Source organism: Geotrypetes seraphini, chromosome 2 (assembly GCF_902459505.1).
Source record: "Geotrypetes seraphini chromosome 2, aGeoSer1.1, whole genome shotgun sequence".
Classification (NCBI taxonomy): domain Eukaryota; kingdom Metazoa; phylum Chordata; class Amphibia; order Gymnophiona; family Dermophiidae; genus Geotrypetes; species Geotrypetes seraphini.
Genome location: NC_047085.1, coordinates 309,894,838 through 309,908,920, shown reverse-complemented (window position 1 = coordinate 309,908,920; position 14,083 = coordinate 309,894,838). Strand labels below are relative to the sequence as shown.

Genomic DNA, 14,083 nt, shown 5'->3' with positions numbered 1-14,083 from the left:
ATTTAATTGGGCTGGAGCCTCTCTGTGAATATCAAGCTAAGATCTATAAAACTGTGGGTAGAGTGGAACAGCTAAATAAGAAATGGTTGTTTACTCTTTTTAATAGTAAGACTAGGGAATGCTCCATGAAGCTAATAGGTAATGCATTAAAAAAATCAGAATAAGTGTTTATTCACTAAACACACAATCATGCTGTCTTATTTGGTACCTGAGAATATGGTCCAGGCACCTAAGATAGCTGATTTTAAAAGGTGTTTAGACAAGTTCCTGGAGGAGAAGTCTATATTAATCAGGTACATAGGAAAGCTACCTCTTATCTCTGAGGGTGAGCAAAATGGACTAAATCTACTCTTTGAAATCCTGCCAGGTACTTGCAACTTGGATTAGTCACTGCCAGAGATAGGATGCTGAATTTGATGGACCTTTGGTCTCTTGCATCATTGCACACGTGTTAGTCTTAGAGTCAAATATTGTGCTGCAAAATTGTCATTTAACATCTGCCACAAAATTTACCCATTGGCTGTCATGAGAAACCAGGGATGTTAGGCAAAATTGTAAAAATAAATAATATCAAAAAAAGTCACAAAAATATATCCTTGTGTATTTTGCACGTTGATGCTCGTTTTTCAGCACCTAGTTTAGTTGCCACAAAAACATGGACAATCTGCTAGATGTATGGTGTCTGTACAGAGGACAGATGAGATTGGGAAGTTTTCTGATTCCTCCATCCCTCAACTAGAGTTGTAAAGCCCTTTTCATAGCTATTTGATTGGCTGACAGTTTTTTTGACTTTTTCAGGCACTTCAAAAAACCTATCAGAAGATACTTCGAGAAAAAGAAAGTGCAGTAGAAGCCAAATACCAAGCTATGGAAAGAGCTGCCTCATTTGAACACGACAGAGACAAAGTCAAAAGACAGTTCAAGGTGTGATGCTGTACTGAACAGTCAAGAGGCATTGTGCATTGTCTGGGTTTATCTTAAGGCAGCAGTATTACCTTAATTTTTATCTATTTCTTGATTTGAAACCCTTTTCTCCATCTGATTTTTGTTTCTAGTGCTCCTTTTTTTTCTTTTTTTTTTTAATTCTTTATTCATTTTTACAAGTGCTTCAGAAAATAACAATTGAACTTATGCTATATCACTTGATTATCTGCCATTTAAATTAGTAATATTAAAACCCTCCCTCCCAACCTTACAATTACATACATGAGTACATATATCATATATTCTTTTTTTCTATCTTGGTTTATCTATTATGCTTTTGCTCATTTTGGAGATAAGAAGCTTGTTAATGCAATAAGTATACAGTGGTACCTTGGTTTACGAGTATAATTCATTCCAGAAGCATGCTCGTAAACCAAAATACTCGTATATCAAAGCGAGTTTCCCCATAGGAACTAAGGGAAACTCGCTTGATATGTTCCCACCCACCCCCATCCCCCGAGGCCAGCGGCACTGCTCTACCCCCCCCAAGAACTGGCATCGCTTACCCCCCCCCCACGTGATCCGCCATTCCCCCCCTCCCCCGCAATCCGGCACCCTCCCCCCCTCTCCAAGAGCGTGAACTCGAAGGCCTTGAGCATGCACAGATGCTCAAGGCCCAGCAAACAAGACGACGCATATCTTCGGGCACCGTCATGTCCTATGCGTTGGTGCCGGAGCCAGATGGGGGTAAGCAGCGTATTCGGGTGGGTGCTGGGGGATGCCAGATCGTGGCGGGGGGTGCGATGCGGGGGGGAGGGTGCCAGATTGCAGGGGGGAGGGTGCCGGATCGTAGGGGGGTGCCGCTCGCTAATCGAGGCAACCTCGGTTTCCGAGGCGCCGATTTTGCGAATGTTTTGCTCATCTTGCAAAACACTCGCAAACCGGTGCACTCGTAAACCGAGGTACCACTGTACTTTGTAGCAGTGTAATTCCTACTGGAAGAAGGGTTCTGATAAAGGGTAGTATGGCAGTAGGTCCAATGGGCCTGATTCTATAAATGGCGCCTAACAGCGCTTACAATGTAGGTGCTTCTCAGTGCAGTTGTCAATCAACCGCTAGGCGCCATTTATAGAATCACACCTAGCAGCGCCTAAGCAGACTTAGGCATCGCTAGGTGTCCTAAAGGTAGGCGCCACGCCATTAGGTCAGCTTTTTACTCTCCTAATTTATAGCTACCTTTATTAGATGCCTAATGACACCTAAGTCAACCATGCTTATTCTGCACCCCTAACCTTGGCTACTGTTTAACATAGGTGTCCTTAGGTTTTGGAAGGTGCCTCCACTTAGGTGTTCCTAGCTGTCCTAAGAGTTTGGCGCCAAACTCTTAAATTTCTTAATTTTATATTTTTTTATTGAGTGAAAACTGGTGTGGTCAATTACCATGCTTATTAAGCTAATCTAAAAAAAGATAGGTGCCGATCCCGAACTTAGTCATCACTAGGCGGAAGCAATTAGGATGCCTAGCATCACCTAATGTAGGCGCCTTTTATAGAATCAGGCCCAGTGTTACTTAAGTTCTTAGAAACCAATATTCATGTATGGTGAATGTATTTGAAACATCTAACGAGACATTTTCAAATCATACATATATTAAGTGGTGCAATCTGTTTAGGTACTGTTGCTGAATGTTCACGTATAGCTTAAAAGTATATCTGAGTTAGACGTTTGAGATTATACTTGCTATTTATTTGGGCCACCTAGATATATAACTGGAAATTGAACTGGAAACTGATGCCGAAGAAAAACCAGATATTTTAAAAGAAAAAGTCATAGCAGCTAGAGAATGACATGGGGAAAAAATTTGTCCCCGCCTCTGCCACGTCCCCATGAGCTCGTCCCTTTCCCTGCCCTGTCCCGCAAACCATCTGATCCCATCCACACAAGCCTCGAATAGTTTTATACTGAACTTATTTTATTAAAATATAAAAATTAATTATATTCTGTACAATTGTCATTTTATAAAGCAAAGTTCTGGTTGCTGAACTAGAACATAAGAACATAAGAACATAAGCAGTGCCTCTGCCGGGTCAGACCACAGGTCCATCCTGCCTAGCAGTCCGCTCCCGCGGCGGCCCAAACAGGTCACGACCTGTCTGTATCACCAGAAGGGGCTCCCTTGCCACCTTGGTTTCTCATTTAAGTCCTGTCTTCCTATCGAAGTCCTAACCCTCCGGTCTTGCACATGCACGACCTGGTTTGGTTTCTATACTCATTACCTGATTAGCTTTCTATACTTGTGTTACATCCCAGCTCCTCCCTCAGTATCCCATGATCCCTTTATCCTTCAGGAATCCGTCCAATCCCTGTTTGAATCCCTGTACCGTACTCTGCCTGATCACTTCCTTTGGTAGCGCATTCCAAGTGCCCACGACCCTTTGGGTGAAAAAAAACTTCCTTGCGTTTGTTTTGAACCTATCTCCCTTCAGTTTCTCCGAATGCCCCCTTGTACTTGTTGTCCCCTTCAGTCTGAAGAATCTGTCCCTATCCACCCTCTCCATGCCCCTCATGATCTTGAAGGTCTCTATCATATCTCCCCTGAGCCTCCTCTTTTCCAGAGAGAAGAGCCCCAGCCTATCCAACCTCTCGGCATATGGGCAGTGTTCTAGCCCTTTTACCATTTTCGTTGCTCTCCTTTGGACTCTCTCAAGTACCGCCATGTCCTTCTTGAGGTGCGGCGACCAATACTGAACGCAGTATTCCAGATGTGGACGCACCATCGCTCGATACAATGGCATGATGACTTCCCGCGTTCTGGTTGTTATGCCCTTCTTTATGATGCCAAGCATCCTGTTGGCTTTTTTCGAGGCTGCTGCGCACTGTGCAGATGGCTTCAGTGATGCATCCACCAGCACACCCAAGTCTCTCTCAAGTCTGCTGTCTCCCAACAGTACCCCCCCCAATTTGTAGTTGAACAACGGGTTCTTTTTCCCTATATGCATGACCTTGCATTTGTCCACGTTAAAGCGCATTTGCCATTTGTTTGCCCAGTCTTCTAGCTTGTCCAGGTCTCTTTGTAGGTCCTCACACTCCTCCCTGGTCCTAACTCTGCCGCACAGTTTGGTATCGTCTGCAAATTTTATAACCTCGCACTTTGCCTCCTTTTCCAGGTCATTGATAAATATGTTAAAGAGTAATGGCCCCAGCACCGACCCCTGTGGTACACCGCTTGTGACTCCCCGCCAGTCAGAATATTGACCCTTTACTCCGACCCTCTGCAGTCTGCCCGACAACCAGTGCTTGATCCATCTGTGCACATCCCCTCCCACCCCATGGTTCCACAGCTTCTTAAGCAGCCTTTCATGTGGCACCTTGTCGAAAGCCTTTTGAAAATCGAGGTAAATGATGTCTATGGGAGAAAGAGATGTTCAGCTGGCAGGGCTTTGTTTATAAATGTTTATCAACACAACTAAATTGTTTATTACTTTATTTTTCCATTTAAATTTTTATTGAGCATATGTGGGGAGCACAATAAAAACTAGCTTAACCATGTAAAGTGTTCTAAAAATTACCCTCCTCATTTAGAGGAAATTTAATGTGTTTTTAATCTTATGGGAACAGTTGCCAGCCTTTGCAGCAAATATTGAGGTTCCTGGTATCACAGATGGTGCTTGAAGATCATTGAAAAAGGTGTCCTATAGGTGCTGTTACAGACTGATTAATGCAGCTAAGTTTAAATTTTATTCTCAACAATGATAGAATCCTGGTTAAGCTTTCTGATGTACTCTTTTGCTGCAAAACATGTACGTCTGTTCCCTTTTTCTTAAAGATTTTCAGGGAGACGAAGGAAAAAGAGATTCAAGACTTGCTAAGAGCGAAGCGAGAGTTGGAGTCCAGGTTTCAAAGGCTACAGGCACAAGGCATCCCAGTGCTGGACCCAGGAGAATCGGACTCTGATGACAACTGTACAGATGTCACTGGTAAGCATCATATGCACACTACCACCAGATGTCTACTTTTCTCTTCAAGGTATGTGATAAGACATCTGGGCTAGTTTTAAAGCAAAACTTCAAACTTTGTTGACTTGAAAGCTCTATTTTATATACCACTGAATTTCACTGGCATTTTTTCTTAATGGGGCAGATATTGTGCATATGTAACACGCACAACATCTGTGCCATTAAAAAAAAAAAAGACAAAAGCCCCAAAAGCTGAGTTGCAAGAGGCTGCACTGGGGCTTCCCCTGCCACTCAACTGTTTGGGCTTCCCCAAACCGACTCTGTGCATGTGTTGAAGTCACTCGGGATTATCTGTGCAAATTATTTGCATGGAAACTTGTTGGAACATCGATCGCTGTTCCACAGTCAGTCAAAAAATCGTCCAACAGTGACTCTCACAGTCTTAGTGACCATGTTAGTGCATCTAGCCCTCAGTTTTGGGCATGAATCGCAGATCTGCACACAAAGGAATTGTCTAACTTGGCACTAACAATTAATAATTGGTATTTTTTTTTTTAATAATTCTTTATTCATTTTCAAACTTACAATAAGTGTGATAATATGTCCAAACAAGTTAACAATAAATATATCACTTAATACTCATCAGTAGTACAAATGATATGCTCTTATCTCCCACCCTTCCCACCCTTTCCTATCATATAATCAATACCTTATACAATATGTAACAATAAAATTACCCCCCCCTCACAATTGAACTTGTAAATTTAAGGGAAAAAAAGTCATCTAATCAGTACATTACTTTGTTAATGGCTCCCAAACATCTTGAAATTTCCTGAAACATCCCCGCTGTATTGCAATAAATCTCTCCATTTTATAAACATGACATAAGGAATTCCACCAGAAATTATAATAATAATTGGTATTAGCAAGCACTTAATTGGCAGTAATTAAGAGTTAAGTGCGTACTTGCCCTTCAACGTATTCTCTAACTTGTACCCATAAATTTCATGTCATGCAACTCCCAAAGGGGGTGTGGTCATGGGCAGGTTTCCATGTATTTTTCAATAAAGGATCACCATCTTTAGACTACTGATGGAGACTAGTGTTCCCGCGGTTAACCATGGGAAACCATCCCTGTGTCATTCTATAAGGAGAGAGGGAAGAATCAGAGTATGAATGGGCATAGCCACTGACCCTTAAGTCTTGCATTGAAGAATGCTGGTGTAGAAGGACTGAGGTTGAGATAAACACTAAAGAATGACATGGGATGATTTCCCACGATTATCCGCAGAGACGGGAATGGGGACAAATTCTGTCTCCTTGTCATTCTCTAGTGTTTCTTCTCCCACTTCTTTGTTGTTATCAGGTCGGGGCCTTCCCAGGAGTCAGGTGCAATGTTATGGAATACCTGCATTTAAGCGCCTAATTACCATTGAGTGCCTGCATTTACATCAGCCTTTCGTAGATGTAAATGCTTGCACCCAAAATTAGGCATGAAATGCATGCTAAGCTAGCTTTCTATGAAGGCCATTCCATGCAAAGCACTCTTTACAGAATACTAGCTTAACACAGATCATCCCGGCACCTAACTTTGGGTGCTATTTATTGAATCTATCCCATATAGTGATATAAACTAAGAAGTGAAGTGGTAGCAGGCAATAAGATATAAGTTTCCCAACCTTTCAGTATCTAGTTTGCAAGCTTGCTAATTAGGAGCAGCATTTATGAATTAGTAAATGGGAAGATCATTGTTAGAAGTATAACCCAATTTTGTTTTACCCTGTATATACCTTTATGTAATGTAAATACTGTCTGTAACCTGCCTCGAACTGCACCTCAGAGGATTTGGTGGGATATAAGATCACATATAACATAACATAACGTAACAAGATGTCAGCACCAGTCAGCTGAAAGCCCTTGCCACTGAGAAAAGAGGCTGCTGCTATGAGTTGATATAGTATTTCTCTGCCATGGAGAAGAAAAACTGACCAGTGAGGTTTGGTAGAGAGCTAGAAGTAAAGCTTGAGAGAAGGGTATAAGTAGGAATCTTAATGCAGAAGAATGGGAACGTCTCAGAGCCCATAAGATATATAGAATGGAACGTTCAATAGCAATACAAAATGGAAATTATAAAAAGTTTAATGAAATATGGGGGCCATTGACATTGTTTTGTAATGAATAAACACCATTTTCTTAACATTATTTATGAATGGAAGGGAAAGGGGAGGGTTTATATAAATGAAAAAAAAAAAAAATGTAAAAAAGAAATATGACAAAGATTGATTCAATTAAATAATTGTATGGAAAGGGAGGGGGGAAGAAGGGTTTAGATATATATACCTTTGTTATGATCTTGATAGATTTATCAAGTGATGTTAGTAAATCTATGTATTACTTATATTGTGCACTTGTTGAAAGTTTAAAAATGAATAAAGAATTATAAAAAAAAAAAAAAAGAGCCCATAAGATATCTTATGCACTCAGATTTTAGAAAATGCCCTTAAATGCTGGTACACTAATATTATACCCCAGATCGAGAACAGGTTATTAATGTACTGGGAGGGAGCGAGATGTGGTAATGAAATTTTCAGCGCATATACAATGATTGGGTGGTGGGTCTCGCTATAGGGATTTCAGTCCTTGGCAGTGCTACACATTACTGAGCATATGTTTAATATAAATATTGATTATTGAATGGAATTCCTTCTTTAAAAAAAATATAGGAAGTCCAATCAGAGATCATTTTTGCATATTATTATCAATTTTTTAAAATCTCGATCATATTATAAGTGAGAGCCCCTGGCAGCGTGTATTTTTTTACTTAGTGAAATTTTGAGCATAAATTTAGGTACTCTGCTCGAATAAATTTTCAAAGAAGCCAATTTAGGAACATAAATCTACTTTGATTGTATGTTGATATTTCATTTTGTCTGATATTTTGTTCCAGATAAATGCTTTTCTGTTTATTGTTCTCTTGTGTCTTAAGTTCCAGGCACTCAGTGTGAATACTGGACTGGTGGAGCGCTTAGAAGTGAGCCATCTATGGGCAGCATGATGCAATTACAACAGTCCTTCAAAGGGCCCGAATTTGCCCAAAGCTCTATAGACGTAGAAGGACCATTTGCAAATGTTAACAGAGGTGAAAAACCAATGTTTATCTGTTACAGACAGCATACTTGGTAACGTGGAAGATATTGTAATCTCTGATGTCAGAAAAAAGCACACAGTATCTGTGCACTGATTTTTTATTACCTTTCATCGGAAGTGCTGATGGGAAATTGATGAAATTAGCAGTTTTGAAATTTATACACACTATTAATAGTTGTCAGGGACATTAAATTGCTCATCTTTCATGAACACTCATAATTAAGTCATCATTCAAAAACATTCATATATTCATTGACAAATTTATGCAGTTTTTAAACAAGTGAATTAAGCCCACTACTAAGTTCAGAATTCAAACAGTTTTGTGTACTTAATAGGCTGAGTTGATTTGAAGAAGAGGACAGTGAGTGAAAATCAGAATGCCTAAGCAAGGGTGTTAACTGCTTGTTCTTTTAAGTCTGAGGATTTATCATTTATGGGGAAGAGAGCGAGAGAGAAAAGGCAACTAACTTTACTGTGTTTTCACTTGGTAGGGGAACTTACAGCCTAATTCTGTAAAAGACGCTAAAAATTGCATGCAAAAATAGATTTTAAATAATAACATGCCAAGCATGCCACTTGTCTTATAATCAACTAAGATGTAAAATTGTATTTGGTGATTCTAGTAAGTTGTTTTAGCATCTATGCTTACACAATGAGTTTGGCTAGTGACTGGTTCTGTGTTTTGGAGGGGTCTGTGCCCCTCCAGGATCCCTGTGGCTATACTTTTATCAAGGTGGTGTTGAAAGCAGACTGTAGAGGTAGCAACAATATTGTTTTGAAAGACGGTAAATTATGGTAAATCTAATTTAAATGAAAATATTATGCTATCAGGAATAAAGAAGGAAGAATTGGTTTGTTCTTATACAATCCCACTCTATTTCTAGACAAGTGGGTAGTCAATCCCATCTTGCAAGATCTCATGTGGGAAGCTTCATTTACATATTTTTGACCCTCCCCTCTTACCTCAGGACTGCCCTCTGAATTAGAAAGCTGCACGGGAACGGGGATGACGGAAATCCTATGGGGATGCCCCCTAGGGTCGCGGGGAACCTGTGGGGATGCCTCGTAGGGTCACGAGGATCCTGCGGGATTTGATGCAACTCAAGCCACGAGGCTCGTCTTCTTTTTCCTACCTGCTCTGCTGCAGCACACAGCCGACCAGAAGTCTTCCCTGATGTCAGCGCGGACATCGGGGAAGACTTCCAGTCGGCTATGTGTGCTGGGGCAGTGCAGGCAGGAAATAGAAGATGAGCCTCGCGGCTCGAGCTCCATTTTGCTGGTAATTTGCTTGCAGATGAGGGCTGGGAGGTGGAACACAAAAGGGGGGGAGGGAGTGCGTTTTTGGACACAAGGCATGAACTTGGGAAAGAGGATGGAGAAGGGGAGGGAAAGAGATGCTGAGGTGGGTGGAGGGAGTGCGTTTTTGGACACAAGGCATGAACTTGGGAAAGAGGATGGAGGAAGGGAGGGAAAGAGATGCTGAGGTGGGAGAGGGAGTGCATTTTTTGGACACAGAGCATGAACTTGGGAAAGAGGATAGAGGAAGGGAGGAAAAGAGATGTTGAGGTGAGGGAGGGAATGCGTTTTTGGATACAGAAGGCATGAACTTGGGAGAGAGGAAGGGAGAGAAAGAGATGCTGAGGTGGGGAGGGAATGCGTTTTTGGACACAGAAGGCATGGACTTGGGAGAGAGGAAGGGAGGGAAAGAGATGGTTGTGTACAAGGGAATGGAAGAAAGGAGAATTTTTGGTCATAGGGAGAGTGAGGTACAGATGAGAGGGAGAAATATTGTGGTGGAAAGGGAACAGTGGGACAGATTGAAATGGATGCAAGAGGGAGGAACACCACCTTGATCAAAGTATAGCCACAGGGATCCTGGAGGGGCACAGACCCCTCCAAAACACATAACCAGTCACTAGTCAAACTCATTGTGTAAGCACAGATGCTGACTACCCACTTGTCCAGGAATAGAGTGGATTTACAAGAAAGAAGATTAGCAAAGGAAAGAACCTAATCTTTTGTAATTTTGCTCTGTTCTTTGCAGATGACTGGGATACCGCTGTTGCCAGCCTGCTACAGGTCACACCATTGTTTTCACCATCTCTGTGGAGTAACACAATACGGTGTTACCTGATGAATACTTGCGAAACCCAATCAGAAGTGGACATTTTCCTCCAGGTGAGCAGTAATCACCTGTCTACATTACAGATGCCCTCAAATGCAGCTGAATATATTACTCTCGAATGCTATAAAGGTCACCCAAATTTGGGTGTGTAGGGCAGATACACAAGCAAATTAATTAGTTAAGAAGCCATTAACAATCAGTTATTGACATTAATTACTATTAATTTGGATTTAAATGTGTATCTGCCTATGCAATAGTCTATAATGTTGAGCGCCCAAAGTATCTTGCACACTAACCAAAAGGGGGTATGCCCATGGGAAGGGCATGGGTGGGTTAGGGCATTCCAAATATATAAACACAGTGTTAAAGAATTCCTTGGCTACACACCCAACTTCGGCATCATGATTTATACCAGGTTTCAGAAGGCAAAAGTCCTTGTGCCAAACGCTGGGCACGGTAATCAGTGCTAAGCACTATTTTATAATGGACTCTTGGCACAGAGTGCCCTTTTTAGAATATGAGTTAGCGCCTATAAGTAAAATCTTATCTTTTTATATAAATAATGTCTTCAAATGTGGATGTAACTGTTTTAGACTGATTCTTGAAAGGATGTTCAATTCTGCAACTATGAAAACCAATCTGAATCTATGTAAAACTGTGTGTTTATATTATCCTACTACTGTCTCATATTGTGTATGTTGATTTATAACCTGTTCTGGGCTCTTTTAGGAGGATGGGCGGAATGAATGAATAAATAAATATATTTGGCCACCATTTACTGAATGTGGCACGATAGATCTTGTACTTTGGTATATTGACTACAAGTTGATCTTCTCTTCCTGATTGTATGAATAGCTTTTCACATTGCTTATGTTGGTTACTCTTTGATGAATGGTTCATGTGCTATACGGTTATCTTTAGTTATACATCTGTGGCAGAGAGGCTCAGTTAATCCATTATTTTGGTACTACTAAATATACTTGACCTTGAGGTAGAGCTTTCCTAACTGAACCTTGAGGGTGGGATTGTGTGGCAAGCTGTCTTATTCTTAGTTCATCCCTTGATATCTGCTTTGAGTGCTCCTATGTTTGCCAGATGTGTGTAATGGATGCCACAACTACAGGAATTTCACTTGTGATGGACTCTGGCTTCTACACCAATATTCTTTAATTTTTTTATGAATTGTTTTCTTATTTAGATAAATAATCTTTTAGGTGTCAATCCAGTGCTAATTTAAAATAACTTGCAATTGCCGTTGTTGCAATAAACCTTCATAAATCAAGTTTAATTTGTTACTGCCCTCCGACCCAAGCTGGGTTTCATAATCGTCATCAGGGAGAGCAATGCCTGGGAGGAATTATTCTTTGGCCAGAAGCCACTCCAGGGACTCCAATCTTGGTGCGTCAGTAGATCTGCAAGACAAGTTCCAGCATTAACTTGTTTGAACAGTGTGTGAAACTGATTTGTAGGATACCAATAGCACTGAGCCATAGACTTTTGCGTATAGATTTTTCAGCGTATAAATGAATGGAAGGAAAGGAATGGTAAAGTGCAATGAAAACTGCCAATCAAGTGGAGAAGGCTTCATCTAAGGCAAGGCAGATATTGGGTTGTATCAATAGAAGTTTCGTCAGCCGAAAGCCTGAAGTCATAATGCCATTGTACAGGGCCATGGTGAGACCTCATCTGGAGTACTGTGTGCAATTCTGGAGGCCACATTACAGTAAAGATGTGCGCAGAATTGAATCGGTTCAACGGACGGCCACCAGGATGATCTCGGGGCTCAAGGGTCTCGCGTACGAAGAGAGACTGAACAAATTGCAGCTCTACACTCTTGAGGAAACATTTAAGTACCTCACGGGACGTGTCGAAGTGGAAGATGATATTTTCTTTCTCAAGGGACCCTCGGCCACAAGAGGGCACCCGCTCAAACTCAGGGGCGGAAAATTTCATGGCGACACCAGAAAATATTTCTTCACAGAGAGAGTGGTTGATCATTGGAACAAGCTTCCAGTGCAGGTGATCGAGGCAGACAGCGTGCCAGACTTTAAGAATAAATGGGATACCCATGTGGGATCCCTACGAGGGTCAAGATAAGGAAATTGGGTCATTAGGGCATAGACAGGGGGTGGGTAAGCAGAGTGGGCAGACTTGATGGGCTGTAGCCCTTTTCTGCCGTCATCTTCTATGTTTCTATGGTTCCTAAACTATCCTGGTCAGAACTGTATTAGCAATGGTAACTGAGCACTTTACACTCACATTTATTTAATGCATGTACAGGGTAAAAGTGATAGATTGCACAGAGCAGATATAAAAACAAAATAAAAATTCAAGTGGCATTAGTATTTGGGTTACTTATTTTGTAGCCACTTTACACAACCCTCAAGGAAACCATTGTCAAGCTTATCCCTGAGGTTAATAGAACAAAAAATAAAGTCACCACTGATTCATCAATACACTTAGAAAACTTATTTTATGTTTAGAACTCTGCTCAGAGACATGAAGGCTGATTACTCGGCCTCACCTACCAATCATTGCAGTGTTCAAAAAAAGATTATTAATTTAAAGTACTTATTAATGCGCTAGCCAAAAAGCTATGCTGAACATATAAATGCTTTCATGAGGTTTATAATGATGAAAGAAAACTTAACTTTGAATAGTGACTGGTTCCGACGTGCACGTTTCGTGGCTGCGTCAGGGAACCGACAATACAGCTGGATTTAGAGCTGGTAGTGAAGTCACATGCAATTGAAAAGCTAGGTCTCTCAGAAAAATATTTCTTCTCAAATGTCTCATTTGAGACATTTGAGATATTTGAGACATTTGAGAAGAAATATTTTTCTGAGAGACCTAGCTTTTCAATTGCATGTGACTTCACTACCAGCTCTAAATCCAGCTGTATTGTCGGTTCCCTGACGCAGCCACGAAACGTGCACGTCGGAACCAGTCACTATTCAAAGTTAAGTTTTCTTTCATCATTATAAACCTCATGAAAGCATTTATATGTTCAGCATAGCTTTTTGGCTAGCGCATTAATAAGTACTTTAAATTAATAATCTTTTTTTGAACACTGCAATGATTGGTAGGTGAGGCCGAGTAATCAGCCTTCATGTCTCTGAGCAGAGTTCTAAACATAAAATAAGTTTTCTAAGTGTATTGATGAATCAGTGGTGACTTTATTTTTTGTTCTATTGACCTCTTTAGTCACTCGATAGTAATTTTCATTTGAACAAGTTACCCCTGCATTTCTTTTTGCCCTATCCCTGAGGTTAAGCAGCATAGAATCTTGTTACCTTTTGGGATTCTGCCAGATACTGTATTTGTGACCTGGCATGTCCACTGTTGGAAGCAGGATATTGGGCTCTAGAGGAACCCTTGGTCTGACCCAGTAGGACAATTCTTATGTTCTTAGTTTTATCAATGTGAGACATACATGGATGGAGTGCTAAGAAAAGTTGGGATGGTGAGGCAGACCCTGCTCACATTCCCCACTACAGAACTGTGTTTTGAAAGGGAAACCATGGGGGAGGGGGCAGGGCTGCCATAGGGGACAGTGAATATGCACTCATTTATAGTCCCATGAATAGAGTAATGTTTCTCCTGGTTCTCCTCTGTAATGCCTGCTCACCTTTTCAAGAGTGGCGAAGGTAGAAAGAGAAAGGGAATATAGAGCAAAACTGTATATATGAAGTTGAGATGCGGAATCTGATAGTTTCAAGGGCTTCATAATATCAGCTTAGATCAGATGGGGTAACAACAGTTAGCGTAGCTGGGTTTAAAAAAGGTTTGGACACATTCCTGGAGGAAAAGTCCACAGTTTGCTATTGAGAGACATGGGGAAGCCACTGCTTGCCCTGGGATTGGTAGTATAGACTTTTGATACTATTTGGTTTCTGCCAGGTATTTGTGACCTGAATTGGCTACTTTGGAA

At 41.1% G+C, this 14,083-nt stretch overlaps 1 protein-coding gene across 5 annotated transcripts in view; it reads left to right on the top strand.

Annotated features, from left to right (window-relative positions):
• NPHP3 (nephrocystin 3) overlaps nucleotides 1-14,083 on the top strand; it is a 267,264-nt gene that overhangs the window by 15,603 nt on the left and 237,578 nt on the right. For all 5 annotated transcript variants that reach the window (XR_004538010.1, XM_033929971.1, XM_033929970.1 and 2 more), the window contains exons 3-6: nucleotides 799-924; nucleotides 4,751-4,901; nucleotides 7,867-8,019; nucleotides 10,072-10,205. Coding sequence is in view for 4 of the 5 variants with exons in the window: in XM_033929971.1 (XP_033785862.1) it covers nucleotides 799-924; nucleotides 4,751-4,901; nucleotides 7,867-8,019; nucleotides 10,072-10,205 (564 nt within the window). In the remaining variant the exon portion in view is untranslated. The remainder of the gene's footprint in view (nucleotides 1-798; nucleotides 925-4,750; nucleotides 4,902-7,866; nucleotides 8,020-10,071; nucleotides 10,206-14,083) is intronic.